The sequence below is a fragment of the Uloborus diversus genome, chromosome 5 (genome assembly GCF_026930045.1).
Source record: "Uloborus diversus isolate 005 chromosome 5, Udiv.v.3.1, whole genome shotgun sequence".
NCBI classification, from domain to species: domain Eukaryota; kingdom Metazoa; phylum Arthropoda; class Arachnida; order Araneae; family Uloboridae; genus Uloborus; species Uloborus diversus.
The window spans coordinates 15,824,076-15,846,235 of NC_072735.1; the positions used below are offsets into that span (position 1 = coordinate 15,824,076).

A 22,160-nucleotide genomic window follows, 5' to 3' on the forward strand; every position below is an offset into this window, starting at 1 on the left:
TTTTCATCACAGCTACCTCCATTAGAACCTCTTCCCTCCTTCAACTCCTCAGAAATATGGATAGATCTTTTAAATTGTTTATCTTGTTTGGCGGGAAGCTTTTTGCTCACCAAGCAACCACTTCACTTTGAAAAGCTTCCCGCCAAACAAAATAAACAATTTAAAAGATCTAGCCATATTTCTGAGGAGTTGAAAGTGGGAGGAGGTTCTAATGGAAGTAGCTGTGGTGAAAAAGGAGAAGAAGGAGGATGATAGTTTGGCAGATACTTGATGGGAAACTAGATATCATAACTTTTTATGACTGAGGGTTTTTGGGTTTAGGATGCAGGTTTTATTTTTTGTGAGGAAAAGTTAAAGGTTTTCTTGGCGGAGAAATTTTTACAACAGGGTTGTTTTTGATGAGATATCACATCTTTTTAACACGCTTTTATTAGCTTCACCTGTATGTATGTATGTATGTATGTATGTATCTTGTAACGGAATCTTGCAGCTCAAATTTCGCCCACTTCCTGCGATCGGATTCTTTTGAAATTTGGCACGCGACCTCAGACCCGGTGACAATGAAATATTCTATAATCAAATTAATTAATTAACTCTTTTAATTGTTAGTTTCCTCCCATTTTAATCAATATTTTGGCATGAATCCAACAATGTAAAAAAGGAAAAATTTTAAAAAATACATTAAAAAATGCTCACAAAAATTATTTAAAAATATCTACAAAAATCTTTAATTTTTCTACATCAGACAAAATTTGTTCTAATGTTCCAAGGTAATTAGAACAAGAAATATAATTGTTTTTAACTAATTTCATGCCAAAATTTAGGTGAGCCTTCAATTGGAAATTCATTGCCGATCAGACCATTGTTGAACAAAACTTTTATTCAAATGCATCTCAAATTTTCAAAGTAATATAAATATGATTTCCGCAAACATACAAGGATGACTCTCAGTAGCTTCTCATCGGGGTGCCCTTGTCTTAACTTTAAGATATTACTTTGCACTCGTTTTATAAATAATTTCGTCATCTGATAATTCACCAATATAAGACTAAAAAACAAAAAAATAAAATAATAGTTTAAAAAACTAAAAAATCACGCTTTCGTAGCAAAATGAACTAAAAAGTAAAAAATAATCTTTGTATGATAGTAGTTGACCAATCACTTAATTTTAATGTAATACAAAAAAGCGTGGGGTGCTGTCTATTTACATTTTTGCTTGGACAACAAATGGAAGAAATTCAAGACAACTAATAAGAAGCCCCCCCCACGCTTTTTTGTATTACATTAAAATTAAGTGATTGGTCAACTACTATCATACAAAGATTATTTTTTACTTTTTAGTTCATTTTGCTACGAAAGCGTGATTTTTTAGTTTTTTAAACTATTATTTTATTGTATTGATATCAGGGTTGGCAGGTTTCTGCCAAGGCGGTAAAAACCACTGGTAGAAACCGGTTAAAACCGGCATGGCAAAAACCCATTTCTGTCACATTTATGGCAGAAACTGGCAGAAACTCAAAAAATGACATAAATGCAATTCCTGACATACAATGGAAAATGTATAAAAAAAATAATTAATTATTAACCCAAATACAATTTATTTACAACACTATCACCATTCAAAATCAAATTTTACATTGTTTTCACACTGCAGCATCAGCCTGTAACAAAATACAAGTTTTGACGCTGTTTCTAAACCTAAACAATTTCTTAATTTGTTGTGCACAAAGGAGAAATTTGAGAAGATTCTTTCAATCCCATCAAAACATCGATGTTAGAAATTAAAACATCGATCTTTTTATCAATGTATAACATACATTTTTGAATATACTACACTAATTTAAGCAATACAAAAGAATATGTATCCGACGAATATATTGAAAATACTGAACCTCAAATCATGAATATAATTTAATAAGAATAATTTCGCAACAGCTTAGGTATTATAGTTGGGCAAAAATTGATAATAAGACAAGCACCGGTTAATACAATTTAGTTATAGTAATAAGGAAATGTTTTCAAACTGAATTAAACTAAAAGTAAATTTACATCAAAAAAGAATCTAAGAAAAAATGCATCATGCACTTACCGTCAGTTGAATGATGAGAAAAAATTGTGCTAATTATTTTAAAAATCCAAAACTAACTCTAACAATAATTTTTAAGAGTAAGAAATATGTGTTGTACTGTTAGTTAATAATTAAACACAAATTTAAGGTAATAGACGGACGACTTGTTGGAGGAAATTGATAAGTAAGCCCGAATATTGGTGTTGACAGTTTGGAGAAAAAGAAGTTTCCTTACTTTGTCCTCCAGAAGGGCATTTCTCTTTTCGCAGACTATCCCACCAGTCTGAGAAACATCTCTTTCGATGGAACAGAAGTTTCCATCACTATCAAATGCGTATAGGATTTTCCTTTAGTTTAAGAACTGGAGCCTAGACTGCAAGTTCTGGCACCAGACTACCAGTGTCAGGTTCTTCCAATAGCTTTGATCTCTTTTTTACTCTCTAGTTAATCTTTTACTATCTTGTAGTGATCTTCCCAAAAATCATCCTCTACGCAGAAAAATTGTTCTTATAAAACGGGTGCAAAAAATGATTTTTTTTTTGGCAACTCCATAAGTAAACTTAATTACCTAGCGAGAAGATTGGAGCAAAATTTTATGATAATTTTCAATTAAAATGCAAAAACATCAGCATCGAAAAAACATTGAAACCAAAACATCGATAGTACAAAAACATTGAAAGTAAAACATCGATGTTAAAAACATCGACGTTTTAACAAAAAAATCGATGTTTCCAAAACATCGACATTCATGTTGCACCCCTAGTTTCAACCAATGAAACTCTTTACATTTATGAGTCAGTGAATCTAACCAATTATATTGTTTCTTACATACAGCAAAGTTGAAGACTGTGTTAGTACTTATATAATTGGATTATTAGCTTTCCATAGAAATCAAAATGGAGGGGGGGGGGGAGCTCTTTGTTCTTTGAGAATAGCTTTATTCAGTTATATTAAGTGTAAAATGACAAGTTTCTGATTTTTAGAATTTAATGAACTAAAAAAAATCTGTATCTATTTAAATATTTGATATATCACACTTTATATTAAATGCAAACAAAATAATTATAAACAAACTGAAAAATTTGTTACTTACAACATTACGAGGCTAAAATTTCTAACACATAGCAATTTCAACTACGATAAATTTTACTTTGCTTTAGAAATGTCAGTCTTGTTATTTAACATATTTTTACACTAATTATTAAATAACTATTATAATTAGTTTTTGCAATGACAAAATGAGTTATATATTTTATTTTACTAAATTGCCTGTCATTAAGTAATTACTAGAGCTATTAAAAACGTTTTCTAGTTTTTGCCAGTTTCTACCAGTTTCTGCCGGTTTTTACCGGTTATAACCAGTTTCTGCCACCGGCAGGGCAAAAACCAGTTTCTGCCGGCAAAAAGCCAACCCTGATTGATATTATTACTTTGTCTGTATTTTTAGAATTGAGAACTTCAAGTCAGAAAATTTTCAATTGAAACAACGCTGTTTTGTGTTTTTAAGGAACAATAATGGCTAGCCTAATTTTACGTCAAGTTATTTTCTGACTATTAAGATTCTATGTTCATTTTGCGAGAATTGGGCGGTTCAAATTTTATTGCAATCCTTGTATACTCTATGTTGCAAAGAAAACTTCTTGGATAATAAAATACTATAGTTTAAATTATATTGTTTTCGAGAATTTTACGACTTTGTAATAAATTCTATTACAGTTGCTTTATTTGACAGATTATTCAACATTTTCATGAAGGTTTCTTTAAATGTTTTACAGCTTGAGGGCTATTTTAATTTAGCTTTTCACTTTTTGTTTAATTACATTTTTTCTTAAATCGTGGATTATTTTACGTTTTATGGGATAATTTTAATTGTTTGGTGATTTATCTTTTTCTTTATAGAAGTCTTTGTCTTGTTTAATACCTAGTTTTGTTTAAAAGTTCATTTAAAAAACGAATTAACGCATGTTATCACCAAGCAAAAAAAAAATAATAATAATAAGCCATTAAATATTTTAAATTTGAATGTGTCAGAAGATCTATACAACTTTACTCGATGTCAAATCGCGGATATCCCAAATTTGCCATAGCGAATGCGCATGTTGCGCGCGGACTAAGCTCATTAAAAGTCTTGCTTAAATTAATTGCAAAAAATTTTTTTAACTAACAAATTACTGCAAAGCACGGATATCCACACACGTATTTCGTATTTTTTCAATTCATTATGTGTTGTTTGTGAAACATCCATTAATTTAGAAAATAATCAAACCAATAAAAAAGGGCTATTTTTCGCTTTCAATTAAAAAGTTACATGCGCCGTATTCATATGCGTACAATTTCATATAATTTGTCACGTAAAATATTGTAATGGTTTAACCCCAGTTTCGCGCCGACATTTAAAATTTCTTCCCTCCATAAATATATCAAAACTGAAAAACAGGGGGAAAGAAATTTCGTATCGGCAAAACTTGGGGGGGGGGGGACAGCATTCTAATCTCATTCATTAATTTGTTTCTCTGCTTAAGTATAAACAAACAACTTAGAATCTGAAAACAGAAAGCCCAATGAGCCAAGTCTGCGCGCATGCGCAGTCGCTGTGGCAAATTTGTGATATCCGCGATTTAACGTCTAGTTGCAACCGTTGGATATGTTTTAGTATTGATTGAATTTCATTTCCTAACACAACTTTGGAATAACTGTTAGATCTGTTCTAACCTTGCAATTGCAGTCCGAGATAAACAAGCCCTATGAGCTGAGAGTAAGTACATAAGAATTTAGGGAAAATTAGTTATTTTCAAACTTCAATTACTCCGGCCCATGATGTCCCTGGGGGTTGAATTTTTGTATATGTACTCAATGGCCCCCAAGAATATGTATACAAAAAATCATTACCGTAGCCCCCCGGGAAGCTGTGATAGAACCCCGGGAAGGTACAATTTGGGGGGTAAAAACGAGGGAGGGCAGGGGGTCAAATGGCACAAAAGGCACATCAGTTGGGCACAAGGAATGTGTGTGCGAAATTTGAGCTTGATTCCTTTTTTCGTCTGGGCTGTAGCCCTGTCAAAGAAAGCGAAAACTTTTTTGAACAGCGATTTTATAACTTTAATACCTCCTCCCCCTGATGGTCCAGGGGATTGTATCTTGGTTTACGGCGTCAGGGGCCACTAGAAATTGAGTGTACCAAAAATCAACTCCGGAGGTCTTCATGCGGCTAAGATACAGAGGGGTGAAAAAAACCAAAAAACCCTAACTTGTTCTGTCGTGTAATCTTGTTCTTGGTCGCTTTTAATTTCTTTCGTCTTTGGCGGTGGATTTGCTTCTGTTGGCTGCTGACGTTTGGTTTCCTTGGCGGGGTGGGACGCTCCCTCGTCCCGTGATTTATGGATACATATATTTAGCCTCTTGCCCCTCGTTACCGAAATATGAGGTCTAAAAGTTTGCCAAAAATTTAAGAAAAGTCGTCAAATTTAGCGAGTATTAATCAGAAATATAACATATCTTTTCACACGAGTTGTAGATGGATACAGACGGTGATATTGCACAATCAAGTTCACGACCTGGTGGCTCCCTGACACCTGGGTTTGACAGACAGGAACAAACAACTCTTGCCCGTTTTGTAGTGGACATCTTAAAACTTTAAAATTTTCGGAGGGGTCGAAGATCTTTCAGATTTGTTCCAAGTGTTCTGTTGAGCAGGCTTTGCCTGCCCATATACTGTCGTGCCTGGGGCTCTCCAGGAGGGATTTGACTGAAGACACAGTGACGATGCTGGATTTCTTGAGGGTATACAAACTCATGGACCTGGTCTAGCACTGCTGACCATTGGGGCATGCAACAACACTTCTCGCCATGCATATGAATTTGGCTCTTTTCTTACATTTTTTGCAGTTTTTAAGATTTAATATCTCGATAACAAGCGAACGAGGGCCAATATTTTTTGCGGCAAAAATGTGTCTCAAGATGCTCTTTCGATTTCTACCTATTTCATATGTTTGAATATCACACTATTCATGTGACTCTCTGATCAGAACGTATTTTAGTACTCAAATAGCCTAGATTTTGTCTTATGCGTAAGTTAAAGTTTTCACAAAACTGAAAAGAAATGTAGGAGTCGAGTTGCTGTGATGAGCTCCCATGTAAATTGAGCTCTGATCTTGCTACTAATTTATGCCTAAGAATTTAAATGAAACATGATTGTAATAAAACTTCCATTTTTATTTTGCAAAACGTTTTGTGTGAGAGATATTTTTCCCTCTAGCAAACATAGAAAGTAAATCGGCTTTACTTTATCAATTAATATGATTTCTTTTCAGCAATTATAAACAAGTACGCTCTTTTTACTAATTGGTACCTAAACTTCGAAATGGAAGATACTCGTCTAGTGAACTCTCTTTAGTTTCACCATCAACCCTTCATTTGCTGCGGCTTTTCTTTTTTTGGCTGTACTATATCATCTCATTTGTCTTTAATGGAATCACTCAGCTATTCAGCTTTCATTGATCAATTAATCAATTTTCTTTTATCAATTAACCAGGTGTGTTGCCCAGCGTTGCATGGTTTAATTCAAAAAGCAAAATGTTGTGTCAAATGATACGTGTTCAAGATTCAGGTTTAAAATTAAAGAAAAGTAAAATATCCCGTCAAAGTGTAGAGAAATGCCAATTTACGAATAAAATTTTAAAAGTTTTGGTCTCTTTGATTTTTTTTAATTCTAAAAATTCAGTCATTGTTTATTAATAGAAGTAAACATTATTTTTCTCTTTTCTTGAATTTCTGATGATTTATGCAAAAATGTTGATTAAAATTTGAATAAATTAATAATACTAGCCAAAGCCAAAAATGCATCCGGCTCAAAAGTAGCTATTTTCGAAGTATTTTGCTTTGCTTAACACGAAAATCACCATAAAAGTTGAGATTAGCTCTATTTTCAAGATACACAGCCAACTAGGATAGTGAATTCTTTATAATGCTCTTTTTTTCCTGACAGATAGAAACACCCCCCATGGGACTGACTCTCTTCTAAGCTTTGAAGCCAGGTTGGGATAGAAAATCTCACTACCTGAAAATCGCAATGGACTTCAAGGAATTTAAATTCTGGGTAGAGAAATGCCCTAAATGCGTGTCTACCATCTTTCGCCCCAATCCCCAAAGGGATTTCTGATTGAGAGTATGATGGATGGGAATCTCCCAGTGGGGGGTGTGGGGTACGTCAATTCAAACTTGTTGTAGGGATTTTGGTTTAGGGAACAATCGGTGTAGGGAAAATCTATGCGGATTTTTTTTCCCGGTTCCGAGCACGTATCCCTAAATGAGCTTCTAGTAGATCCACCCCTTTCTAATTCCACCCATGCTTATTCTGCTGGGAATAATGAAGAACTTTGTGAAATATGTGTACAAAGACAAGTTTCCAGCACCTTAGAGGGAAATTTCCAAGATATATTGAAGCTAAGATAAAGGAGAGAATTTTTAACGGCACTTGAAGCGCGCAGTTATGAAAATCACTGTTTTTGAAAAAAAATTGTATGGGTGAAAAAAGCATCCAAGAAGTCTTTAAGGGTATATTACAAGTATTTCTAAGCAACAGAGAAAACGAGAACTGAAATCAGTTGGTCAAACAATCCCTACGGAAGTTCTGTGACCATTGATGAATAATGTGTCTCTAAAACTCGATTTTGTTCCTTTGTTTCGGGATCTTTTGTTTAAAAACTAAAGCTATGAGCTGTGAGCATAAGAAAAGGTTTTACCAAGATATCTTGGTGAAGCTCTATCAAGCTCTGTCAAGCTGAACTATTACAAGAGGTGGTGCTTCCTTGACGTACATAAAGCAATCGAAAATAAAGCGTTTACAGCAATAAGCCGAAAGCAACCACTGCTTTCCGAAAAATAAACATCTTCTTTACTAATAATAAAGCTGAAAGTCTCTCTGTCCGGAGGATGTCTGTGACGCGCATAGCGCCTAAACCGTTCGGCCGAATTTCATGAAATTTGGCACAAAGTTAGTATGTAGCATGGGGGTGTGCACCTCGAAGCGATTTTTCGAAAATTCGCTGTGGTTCTTTTTCTATTCCAATTTTAAGAAAAAAAATATCATAAGATGGACGAGTAAATTACGAAATTATCATAACGTGGAACCGTAACATGGGCACAAGCCAATTGGCGAGATACGAAATTATCATAACGTGGAACCGTACGGTAGGTACAAGCCAACTGGCGAGAAAATTATCCATACATTATTTGTAAATATACAGGCGAACCAAAAGATCTTTTGATTTTTCTATTACGGGCAAAGCCGTGCGGGTATCACTAGTTACTAATAATAAAGCTGAAAGTCTCTCTATCTGGAGGATGTCTGGATGTCTGTGACGCGCTTAGAGCCTAGACCGTTCAGCCGATTTTCATGAAATTTTTCACAAAGTTAGTTTGTAGCATGAGAAGGTGCACCTCGAAGCGATTTTTCGAATATTCAATTTTGTTCTTTTTCTATTTCAATTTTAAGAACATTTTCCGGAGCAAAGTTATCATAAGATGGAAGAGTAAATTACGAAATTATCATGACGTGGAATGGGAGAGCGAATGAACATAGCCAATTGGTGAGAAATTCGTCATCCATTATTTGTAAATATACAGGCGAACCGAATGACCTTTTAATTTTCAACTACGGGCAAAGCCGTGCGGGTACCACTAGTTGTTTAATAAAACAGGATCTATTTAGTAACATTAATTGCGCAGAATGTTTCCCCCTGTTTAACATTACCTTTAAATCAATGTGTGGTTGCTGTGCATCTTTCTCCAGTGGGCTTTTATGTATCTTGAAAACAAAAGCTAATAAAACAAATCCACTACCATATTCGTTTTTCTTGACCCAAAATTAGTAGGAATTGACCAGGATGCAGACAAAAGGTTCTTTTTTGTTGACTAGTGTAATCAATCAATCATTAATTAGTTAATTCGATTATAGAATACTGAAATGCAAGATTCCACCAGAACTAAGTTACACCAAACCAAGTTAATAAAATCGAGATAAACCAATTATTAATATTTAATTAAGAAAATTAATTATAGCACAGGTGCATTGTCATCGAGTCTGACGTTGCACACCGAATTTCAAAAGATTCTGATCACAGGAAGTGAGTGAAAATTGAGTTGCAAGGACTCCAAAAGTGTGTCCCACACGTGACTGGGTTATCGTTACAAAAGTATCGATTGAAAAAGACATTGAACGAATTCTTGACAAATCATACGAGTAAAGTACTTACACAAGGTCAGAAAACTTTTAACTTTTGAGCCCATATTAATTGATATGTATCTTTATTATTATTACTAATAATAAAGCTGAAAATCTGTCCGGAGGAGGTCTGGATCTCTGCGACGCGCATAGCGCCTAGACCGTTCGGCCAATTTTCATAAATTTTGGCACAAAGTTGGTTTGTAGCATAGGGGGGTGCACCTTGAACCGATTTTTCGAAAATTCGAAGTGGTTCTTTTCTATTCCAACTTAAAGAGCAAAAATGTCATAAGATGGACGAGTAAATTACGAAATTATCATAACGTGAAACCGCAAGATGGGCACAAGCCTATTGGCGAGATATGAAATTATCATAACGTGGAACCGTAACATGGGTACAAGCCAATTAGCGAGAAAATTCACCATACATTATTTGTAAATATACAGGCGAACCAAAAGACGTTTTAATTTTTCTATTACGGGCAAAGCCGTGTGGGTACCACTAGTATAAAATAAAGAGGAAATATGGTCCAAAGTGTCCCACACGTGACAAACGTAATCAGTCAGCAGCTAAAAAATGATTCACGGAAGAAAAAAATGACGCAAACACTTTGCTCATTCAAGAAGTTGACAGCATTACAAATAAACTTCCCATCACTAAATATAAACGCGTATTTTGTTTCAATGTTTTCGGCCTCTAAAAGAAAAAGAACGATAAAACTATTCAAGATATCTGAGAGCTTCGACCTTGTCTAGGGTTCACATCATTCGAAAGCGGAGGGTCACAGAGAACTGTCACTTAGAAACTATAAGCGGGGATAAGTGCACCAGAACGGAAGACATTTAGTTTCAAGCCTGGGTTTGCATTGCATCGCTTCAACATCGGTTTTCGTTTCAGCAGAATGTGACACGCGCTTTTACCACTCATTTCTTTTGGAATTATTCTGTGTCAGCATGTCATTTTGTGTTCTTTTGTGACATATTTGCGAAAATGGCAAACGGAATGAAGTGTTCGTCTATGGTTTTATTTATTACAATTTGTGTTCTGTCGTTCCAAGTTGCTAAAACGGTTTACACTCGAAACTATTATGGATTAAAAGAAGCCTTCGAAGAGGACATACCACAGGGTGCATCAACCTTGGCTTTCGTGTTTGATATCACAGGTTCTATGTATGATGATCTTGTGCAGGTGATTGCTGGTGCTGCAAGAATTTTAAGCACCATTCTTGCTAGGAGGGAAAAGGCCATTTACAATTATGTGCTTGTGCCATTTCATGACCCAGGTAAGAAATTTTCTTTTAGAGCGATATTCTAGAAAAAGTGACAAACATTTGGTAGTAACTTTCAATGTTTGTCATCCATGTTGCAATAATAAAAAGAATAAGATTAATTTTCCTTTTTAATTCTGAAATCATTCTTCGCTATCAACGATTAAGGTCATTGAGCAACCTTAGACGAAAAAGGCGCAGGGCACGTGTCCTCTGTGGGATATTAAAGGTCATTGCCCCCTCTGACAAAGTTCGTGCAAGATTTTTTTTTTTTTTCTTTTTTTCAATTTAAAAATCAAAGTCAACAGAAACAAATTTTATTTCCGACGAAAAAACACGAATATATGTATAGGATATCTATCGAAGACACATTTAACTGAAAGCATCATTTCGTCAGTCGCTTTTAATATCATTGTGTGGGAAAAAGTTAGGGTTAGAGCGGAGGCGCACCCCCTCCTCCCTCACATACTACACGCTCCAGAATCCCCCGTACTTACCACTATATGTGGGTTTTAATCGGCTGGATGGGGCACTGAACACAGCAATGTTTTCCAGCAGCACAGCAATGTTCGAGCAAGATTTGTATGTTTTCAAATAATGGATAACGAATTTCTCGCCAATTGGCTATGTTTATTCGCTCTCCCATTCCACGTCATGACAATTTCGTAATTTACTCGTCCATCTTATGATAATTTTGCTCCAAAAAATGTTCTTAAAACTGAAATAGAAGAACAAAATCGAATTTTCGAAAAATCCCTTTGAGGTGCACACCCCCATGCTACAAACTAACTTTGTGCCGAATTTCATGAAAATCTGCCGAACCGTCTAGGCGCTATGCGCGTCACAGAGATCCAGACATCCTACAGACATACAGACAGAGAGACTTTGAGTATTACTAAAGAAGCCTTGCTTAAAATAAATTAAACTTAACAAACATTTATTTGTTAAGAAACACAAGATGGCATCAGTTAAAAAGTTTAAATCATTGCGATTTTCTGGTCATTTTCCAACAATTAAAATCACGCGAAATACTCAAACGACAGTCTGTTACGATTTATCTTTCTTATTTTTGCAATTATAAACCTTTTTTCTCTTGCAAACCCCTTGTAAAATGCGCGAGAAGTAGGCGAACCCATTGTGCAGTAAGAAATAAGTAACAAACAAAAATAGAACAGGAGAAAAAGAAAGAAGGCCATGCATACAATAAAATTTGGGAAAAGTGTTTTAGATTGACATCCCTCAATAGTTCATTAGAAAAACGTAAACATGGCAGCAAAGTACAGAAGCACACACATCTACAAACTAAATTGAGAGCTAGAAAATGAATGCAAAACAAATTCAACAAAACACAGAACCAATGATTATTTGTTATTAATCTTCAGTCAACTTAAAAAAAAAAAAAAAAAAAAAAAAATGGGAAAGTTGTGCAACAAAGGGATTCTAAGTTTGACTCAAATATCTGACAGTTTCTGTCTAACTTTAGGTTCTGTATTTAATTTGCTTCTCTGTGTGTGTTAAAATTCCTTTACACATGGAAACATGGTCCAAAAGTAGGCTTGCCAGATTTCTGAAATGTTCAACCGGGACACAAGAAGTGGGACCCCCCCCCCCCCAATGTCGCAGGTATTCAGAAGGGTACACTGCCTTGGTTGGTTTTTAGATTATTATTTCAGAGTGTAGTTCCTTCTCAATGTTATGAATAAATGGTTACTAACAATAAACCAAAACCGGAGGTGACACAAAACCCACGATACAAGCAAATAAATTCACCGCCAGCTCAGTTATTCCATCCGAGGACTGCAGTTTCGTGCTTTTTAGCACTCATCAGCCCGGAATAGGAATCACATGAGCTGGAGGCGAAAATTCTCTTAAGGGAGTCAAACAAACAGGTAGCTAATGCAGAATTAGCAAACCAGATGAGCGACCGCAGTAATGGTGCGATTCAACTCTAAGATTGATGGCAAAGCTAAGATATTTTGTAGTATGCAGAATTAGCAAACCAAGTTTGTTTGGCTCTCTTGGCTCCCTTAAGAGAATTTTCGTCACCAGCTCATGTGATTCCTATTCCGGGCTGATGAGTGCTAAAAAGCACGAAACTGCAGTCCTCAGATGGAATAACTGAGCTGGCGCTGTATTTTAAGTATTTCTGCCTTAGCCCTGGCTTTAGAGAGGCAACTTACTACAAAATAAGCAAATAAATTATAAAACATTTTATTTTTTACTTTAATAAGTAGAAACTATTTAAATGGGGAATAAAGATTTGACCAATATGTTCATGTACTTTTAATTGAATAGAACTTTTTTTAATTTTAATCTTGTTGTAAAAATCTTCACAAACTAATATAATATTATTTTTATGTTAATGTTACAAATGGAAAATTAACTATCCTAAATAATCCTTCACTTTCTTATTTTTTGGTCATTTTTTATCAAGTTTATAATTTTCCGGGACATGAAATAAACCGGCCGAGACACCGGAGTTTTGTCTGAAATCCGGGACTGTCCCGGTTAAACCGGGACGTCCGGAAAAGGGATATAAAAAAAAGACTTTTTCTGACACAATAGTATGTTTATTTTCAAAACTGAATCAGATATCAATTAAAGAATATTTTTACAAAATACCTTTCTTTTGGAAAACTCTCAGTTTAACAATATAATATTTTTTCTGGCAATAAAATTAGAACAGTCTTAAATTTATATATCTTTATAAAGGACAACGAGTCCAACTGTTGGGTAGGAATATACTGCATACATTAATCATGTGACTGGGCGGTTTCAGATAATCTTACTGCTATTCCAAGTTTGAGTCAGAAGATTTTTCTTGTCAGTATGCTGAAAGTGCGGAATAAAATTCATAGTTACTTTTTATTTTATTTTTGAAAAATACTTTAGAAACGCCTTTAATTAACTCTAGTTATTAAATAAAAGGTATTTTTTACCCACAAAGATATTTTTATGCCCACTTGTTAAGAGAAACTCCTTTTGGACAAATTTCAAGAATTCCTTTTTTACATACAGTGCAAATTAAGCGGCATTGTTTAATTCATTTGATTTATTTTACTTTTTTTTTTTTACTTCACTCTGTAGCAAGCTTCACCCAGGAAATTTTTTTAAGTAAAAATATTTTTTCACACTTCCTAAAGTATTTTTCGGCTTTCAACCATTTTTATCAATAGAAGCCCAAAGTAAATTAAAGTCTAGGTATTGTGAAAAATACTGCAACAAACAGCAGCGAGATAGCACTTCTACGCATTTTCGGCACACCATAAGAGTACTGCCACTCTTTGTCGCATTTTAATGGGTAAAACTGGCGTTACCATAATGTTTTCATCAAGTTTAATCGAATTTTTCGATCAGAAGCTACTGAGAAAACCTCCATCTTTATCTACATTGTATCCATAAGTTGAACTTCTTTGGCACTCTATGAAAACGATAAAAAAAATCGGCTCCTTGTAAGAGAAAAATGAATAAATAACGAACACAAGAAGTGTTTGAAGAACCAAATTCCACCATTACAATATTATTTTCGTGAACCCCCTTAATAAACGCTCGCGAACCCCAAGGGGTTCGCGAACCACCGATTGGGAAAATTGATTTATACCATCGCCATATTAATTCAAGCAGCCGCGAAGGCGGTAACCTTGGCGTACAAAAGCGAACCAGCTAGTCGCCGCAGGCGGCTAGTCTTTATCTTTATCCTTACTAATAATAAAGCTGAAAGTCTCTCTGTCTGGATGTACGGAGGATGTCTGTAGGATGTCTGGATTTCTGTGACGCGCATAGCGCATAGACCGTTCGGCCGATTTTCATGAAATTTGGCACAAAGTCAGTTTATAGCATGGGGGTGTGCACCTCGACGCGATTTTTCGAAAATTCGATGTGGTTGCTCTTCTATTCCAATTTTAAGAACAAAATTATCATAAGATGGACGAGTAAATTACGAAATTATCATAACGTGGAACCGTAACATGGGCACAAGCCAATTGGCGAGATACGAAATTATCATAGCGTGGAACCGTAACATGGGTACAAGCCAGTTGGCGAGAAAGTTCACTATACATTATTTGTAAATATACAGGCGAACCAAAAGACCTTTTAATTTTCTATTACGGGCAAAGCCGTGCGGGTACCACTAGTTACTAATAAAGTCCAACTCTAAATTTCTTCAATGAAAATTGTTTTTGATGATCAAAGCATATTTTATAATATCTATGAAATTTAGTTTAAAATTGATAAAAATTCCTATTTTTCTCATCCTTTGATACAAGTGAAATGTGTTCCATCATTCATCTTTTTTCAGAGCTCAAACAGAAGGCATTGAAGTGCAAGTTGTTCTGCAATAAAGGAAAAAAGTGTAAGAAAAACTTCTAATTGAATTTAGAAATAGTGTAAATTTTTTAAATAAATGCAGTCCGTATAAGCATACCGTACATTTAACATTTTATAACCGACGAAAGCTATGTGTCGATTCATTTTCAAAGCGCAAGAAGAACGATGTGTACAATGGGTGTAAATAATGTGTGTACAACAAACTGTGTTGTTTGCATTACTAAAATAATGTAAACAATTGCTTGTACTCGTACTAAGTACAAAACTATGTACTTCTAACGAGATCATTTAGGTAACGCAGCTTGCGTTCGGCGAGCTCAACCGGTGCATACCGGTTGACCGGTCACGCGACAGCTAATGATCACGTGCTTCAATCAACAGCTTAAAATGGTAACCGGTGCGGATGATGTAGACCGGTAGATGATAGAGCGTTGCGGTTAGTAACCGGTTACTCACCGGTCGACCGGTTAGGTTCGTCGAACGCAACCTAAGAAGCAAGTTGCAAAGTTGAATGAACTCTCTGATCTAATAATGATTTCGCCATTATACTGTAGAACCTCTCAAAAAGAGACACTAAGGGGACCGGACAATTTATCAGTTAAATAAAGGTGTCCCTTCTTCGGATGTAGATGAATTCATGCATGCTTTGCAAACCCAGTATAATTTCATAATAGCCATAAACTAATAACATTTAAAATTAGTTATTTATATACTAAATATTATTCAGAATTATTCAAACGGAAGGAAAAAATATTAAAACTGTATCAAACATTTTGTAGTATGAAGATTTTGTAACTGATTTTCATTAATTACAATTTTGAATTAATCTGTTATATGGATTTGTTTGATGTCATGTAATTTACTATGCGAAAAACAGTGTGATCATATTTCAAGTTTTCCATACACAGCTATGGTCATGGGCGTCACACTATCTGTTGGGGTTTAGCTCATTTGAAAAAAAAAATGATGAGAAGGAAAATCATGAATGTTGGTCTCAGCAAGAAGTTTAGAATACTTATTTGTTTATTTGCTTGTTAATGTCACAACAAACTTTTACCAGTTAATTTTTGGACAAACGAGCTGATGTGTGCATCACATGACTTCCTTTTACTCCAATTTAATGTCATTTCCCCATTATTGTTCATTTTAACGTGATTCAATTGTTTACTCTCTAAATATCACCAACAATGGACAAATTGAAACCAAATTAAAAAAAAAAATATGCCAAATTTTTCGCCAAGTAGCCGAAAAAACTTGGCGACCAAAAGCCTGGCGATATATCGCCAAGTGTCCGACAAATTATAACACAACTTGTGTTTACATCGAAATTAACAATGATTTCCCCCCAAAAAGGGGCAAAAGACCCCTTAGAAACATCCGAATGCAACCAAAAAGGGAGGTGCACAACTAGACCCCACTAGGAGTCTAAGTACCGAATTTCAACTTTCTATGACATTCCATTCTTGAGCTATGCGACACACATACACACATATGCACATACAAGTACAAATACAAATACAAATGTGACGACCAGCAACAGGCTCTGGGCCCAGCTAGGCTGGTCCTAGTCAATTAATTAGTCCCCAATGAAGATCAATGGCCCTCTTAAAGCTATCCACTCCCTTGCTCATTACCACCTCTTCCGGTAAGCTATTCCAAGTGCCCACGACCCTGCTAAAGTAGTAGTTTTTCCTGATTTCCAAGTTAGCCTGAGATTTAAATAGCTTAAAACAATGACCCCTTGTCCTGCTTTTCCCGCAAAAATTTAATCCATTTACATCTTTCATTTTGATAAATTTAAATAACTGAATCATGTCCCCTCTGACTCTCCTTTGCTCTAGGCTATACATGTTAAGCCTATTAAGTCTGGTATCATAATCTAAATCTGAGAGTCCCCTTACTAATTTAGTTACCCTTCTTTGAACCCTTTCCAATACAAAAATATCTTTCTTCAGATAAGGCGACCAAAACTGAACAGCATACTCCAAATGAGGTCTTACTAAACTCCTATATAAAGGCAGAAGAACTTTCTTAGATTTGTTTGAAATAGATCTATTGATGAACCCAAGCATTTTGTTGGCTTTGTTACTAGCAATACTGCACTGTTGACTAAACTTGAAGTCCTGATTTATAAAGACACCCAGATCCATAACATTTTCTGCCTGATTTATGATTGAACCCTGTAAACGATATCTCATACGCTTATTTCCATGACCTAAGTGTAGCACTTGACATTTCCCTACATTAACTGCCATACCCCATTTATCTGCCCACTTAGTAATATGATCTAAATCCTCTTGCAGCTGTTTTACTTGTTCTTCATTTTCGACAATCCCCATAACTTTTACATCGTCAGCAAAACAATTCATGCTTCCAGAAATATTTTCATTGATGTCATTCATAAATATAATAAACAAAAGAGGCCCTAAAACTGATCCCTGAGGAACCCCACTTAAAACATCGCTCCAATTAGAATGATTTCCTCTCACAACTACTCTTTGCTTCCTACCAGTAAGCCAATTTCTAACCCAAAGTCAAGTTTTTCCTCCTATTCCAATGTCAGCTAACTTGCTGAGAAGAGCAACATGCGGTACCTTGTCAAAAGCTTTTTGAAAATCAATATAAACAACATCCACACATTTTTTGTTACCTAAAGCTGAGGTAACCTTGTCGTAGAAATGCAATAAATTAGTAGTACAGGATTTACCTTTCCTGAAACCATACTGCAAACTAGTCAACGCATATACATACGCATATACATACATACGTACATACAGACGTCACGAGAAAACTCGTTGTAATTAACTCGGGGGGTTGTCAAAATGGATATTTCGGGTGTCTGTACGTTCCTAGGCACATATCCACGTGTGATCGGGTCGAAAAAAAAACAACATTCATTCGTCGGTGAGAAAAATGGAAATTAAGGCCGATTTTTGGGTGAAATTTTTTTCGCGAATACAATACTTCCTTTTTTGTAAAAGGAAGTAAAAAAGAACCTAGAATTAATATAAATTTTTATATTTCAAGTGCATTTATGCATAATTATAGTGTATGTCTCTGCGACTGTCCCTTAAGTAGAGTGTCCGTTAATGAGAGGCAAATGTATAGATATCCCTATCCAAAGAGACTGGGACCAGAAAAAAAGTTCCTTAAATAGAGGTGTCCCTTATTCAGAGGAAGTACTACTGCAGTTAAAAAGCTGCCTAGTTTTGAATGTGGTATTAGTACAAGTAGTTGTGTACGTTCCTTTCATAATGCAAGCAAGAAGCAACAGTTTGTAGGTCATAGTACACATCATTCTTCTAATGCTTTGAAAGTGGATCGACACATTGCTTTCGTTGATCATAAAATATTAAATGGAAAGCATGCTTATGCCGACTGCTTTTATTTTCAAAATTTACTCTACATCTTAATTCACTTAAAAGTTACCTTACATATTTTCTTAGTTGCGCAACAATTTAAAGTTTCCTTCAATTTCTTCTGTTTGGGCTGATGTAGGAGTTTCCTTAAAAAGATGGCAGATGGAATACATTTTCTTTTTTTCAAAGGAGGAAAAAAACAGGACTGCTGTCAATTTTAAAACAAGTTTCAAAACGATTTCGAAATCTGCTTTAATCAGCAAAACTAATCTTCTTTAGGGTAATCTAGAGTTGGACTATATTCGTAGTGTAAGAGTAGAGGATTGTTGTTAGGTGTTACGCAATCCAAACATGTTCATATTATGAAATCTTTTTAATAGTAATCCAATATTGTTTTTTGAAGTGACAATTTCTTATGAGAGGGTAAACCGATTTGTGACATAACGCGTATAACGGCGCAACTCACGTCTGTCATTCCTTTCGTTCGCGCATACGACGGAAGTGCGCATGGTCGGAGAAATTTTGTTTCTTTACTCTTTGGATCCCAGCTTTTAGCGTTAAATGATAGTAAAAAAGTAATGAAAACTAACAGAACATGGATGATCGTCGCAACATAACACAATCTCCTAATTAAAGGTGAGTTTAATAATACAATATAATACCAATAACATTGTAAACAATATATATCCGAAACAGCATTTAATCTTTAAATTTATTTTCAAAACAAAAACATTTTTGCGATTAGTTATACAAAAAATATCTCGCTTCATTTAGGGTTTTGAACTGTGATAAGGTGTACATATTTTACACGAACTTCATCCCTGCAGACTCCGCAACGCAGGGGTTCGGGACGACTGAGAAAACAAAAATAATAAATAAACGTTTAATTTGTTCTCACAGAGTAAAATCTAAAATGTTTCGTAAGGTTGAGTGTTTTTTCTGCTAAACGAAATATTTAGAAACGACGCGTCATTTTTAACCTATTGCTTTTGTGCCGACATCAAAACTTATGTTTAAAAGTAGTCTGAATGGTGATCAAAGAATATTTTTTTTCTTCATTTAGAGCAATTTTGAAGTCGTCTCAATGAAGCAAATCAAAAAATTATTATTATAAGTATTTCAAGTATTATTCAATTTATTCATAAACAGCTTTTAAATTATACACAAGAAGGTTCAGCTTTAGTTAATGAAGATTATTAGGTATACAATTCCTTTAATTTTAACCGGAGATTTTAATTTTAATTTTGCTTCTGATCGAGCTAAAAATTTATTATCATTTCTACGATCCAAATTACAATTACAAATGATTAATAAGCCAGAAGAAGCTACTACGGAAGTCACGGAACTGTACTTGAGGCATACTTTGCGAGATTTTTAGATGCAAAAATTTCGTTGCTTATTATAGCTACCATAAGCCAATTATTACTTTCATAGGATTAAATATTGATAATAATTTAATCCCACGAAAGTCATCACTTCTGCCGAGCGTCCCGTGACGCACTTTTTTTTTTCGCCATCAATGTCGAAAAAAATGCAAAATAAAACCGTTAGAAATGTTTTTGAACTATTCTTATTATTGTTATTTTTAGTATTTAGTATATTTCAAATCAATTTTTTTTTTTTTTTTTTGTCAAGTCTGAAACGGAGGTGTTTGCGCAATTCTTTTCCAAAGTGAACAACCTTTTGATGATTTACGATTTATAGAATTAAATTTTATTCTTTGACATTCCAGTAATTGTTCTGAAAAGTTTTTGGGCTTTTATTTTTGCTCAAAAAGGTTTTAAACTATCGAAAACTTTTATTTAACGTAAATTCTCTGCAAAAAATACTTTAAAAAAAAAAAAAAAAAAAAAAAAACACCCTTCTATTTTTTTTTACATAGGAGGAGAATGATTTTAATATGCTACAAAAAATTTGATGCAGATATTAGTTGATTTTACCCGGAGATATGATATTTTAAATCTCCCAACTGAAAAAGTATAAAAACTGATTTCTGGTAAGGAGTGGCAATGCCCCACTATTCACAGAATATTTTTTGTTGTTTATACTGGAAGAAAAAAGTATTAGTTTGAAATTGACACTAAATTCAGCTTAACTGGTTGAAAAATAAAGAAATTAGAAAGATTTTCTAAATTTATACCAAAAAGGTGACGCCGAAAAGTGATCAAAAATCGAAATTTTGAAAAAAATCTCTAAAACGTAATTTTATTCAAAAAATCCTTAAAAATTTTTTTGAGCTATCTCATAGATATCTATTCGTAAAATAAATAAATAAATAAATAATGGACCAAATCTGAGACATGACGGCACATGGCACTATGCGATTTGACGTGAAATGACCCTTGTCCATTTTTCCAGACAGTAAAATGCGCAACAGTTTAGTTGTCAAATTGAAACCTGTGAAAAAAATTAATTTCTCCGTTAATGGGATAAATGCATGTAATACAGCCCTTATTTTGTAAGAGAAACTGTCTAGTAAGATAAAAAAAAAAAAAAACTTTTGTGCTGAAAAGTAAAGTAAGAAATAACAACGTCAAAAAGCACAAATTGCAAATTACTGCAGACGCGTGTTTTGGCGTTACAGGGAACGAATTTTTCAATGCAAAAAAAAGACCTGTGACCCTCACTTCCCCCAATCAACTCTAATTTGAATTCTGAAACTTTGAATTCAAATTATGTTTTTCGCAATCACGAGTTGCGACAAGACCCTACTCATTGGAGTTATTGTTTCTAGAAACGCCCCCCCCCCCTCAAGTATATCCTCCTCTTGGTTGGTTATGTGTGTAAAGTTGAGTGTATGTGTGTAAAGGCGCGCGTGTGTGAGTGTGAATATGTATGAGCATGCGTGTGTAGGACATGGACGCCACCGTCCAGCAGAAGTGGATTCTGGGGAACAGTGCTCAGGACCAGAGGAGCCGCGCCGGTGGGCGGTGGTGCTGCAGAGGCCCCTGGTCCAAGCTGAAAAAGGAACCACAACATCAAGGACGGTCAAGTAAGAACAATAAGCAATCGTGATTGCTCAAAAAAAATGATTTTATGGATGGAAGACATCCGACGCTTCTGTCGGATGCAATTTTTTTTTTTTTTTTTTTTTGCATTGAAAAAGGCGTTTCTTGTAACGCCGAAACACGTGTCTGCAGTAATCTGCAATTAGTGCTCTTTGACTTTGTTATTTCTTACTAAACTGTCTAGTGTTTGCCATTTGTTGGTGAGGGAATGTTTTGTAAGTATGAACCTTCACCAAGGCCGAGCCGTAACTAGACTTGATTTTCGGGAAGAGTTTTACCAAACTCATTTCTTTAGAAATTTGAGTGGTCAATCCAAATTTGATTTAATTTCTATAACCCCCATTTGTTTATCAAAACTTCCATCATTGAAAAGTTTTTTCACGAATTCAAAAGTCAGATCTCAGATGTAATTTCAAATGTTTGAAAAGGAGGGAAACATTATTCGGATCTGTTAGTTTTTCAAATTAACTTTTTAGTTTCATGTTCTAATGAAGTTATTTCATGGGATTCCTTATCCAATGAGTTTCTGTCTCTGAAACTTAATTCTCTCTCTCTCTTATACACTACACACAGAGAGAGAGAAAAAAACTGTATGCTCTTCTAGCTACATAAAAAGGGAATCCTTATATATTATTTCTGTAGCCTGTTTTTGATTTCTACGCCAGATTTTCCTTAATTCCTGATCGATTTCTTTGATTTACACCTTATTTTAAAGCTTATGGTGCTGGCTACTGACGAAAAATAGACCCACGGTCGAAAAATTGTTTTTTGAGCCGAAAAACCTGTTTTAAAGAACCAGAATGAGATTTTTGGTTAAACTTATAACTTTAACTTCCACTATGACCGACAGAGCTGAATAGCTTGATCGGCAGAGCGTACTCCTCGTAACCAGGAGATTGTGTGTTC

The 22,160-nt window shown here is 34.8% G+C and overlaps 2 protein-coding genes across 2 annotated transcripts in view; one reads left to right on the plus strand and one right to left on the minus strand.

Annotated features, from left to right (window-relative positions):
* LOC129223366 (transforming growth factor-beta-induced protein ig-h3-like) overlaps nt 1-22,160 on the minus strand; it is a gene marked incomplete in the record, with an annotated part of 615,676 nt that overhangs the window by 62,839 nt on the left and 530,677 nt on the right.
* Nucleotides 10,112-22,160, plus strand: part of LOC129223370 (hemicentin-1-like) — a 181,411-nt gene continuing 169,362 nt past the window's right edge. The window contains exon 1 of the mRNA XM_054857950.1: nt 10,112-10,573. Within this exon, the coding sequence (XP_054713925.1) occupies nt 10,282-10,573 (292 nt within the window). The 5' untranslated portion in view covers nt 10,112-10,281. The remainder of the gene's footprint in view (nt 10,574-22,160) is intronic.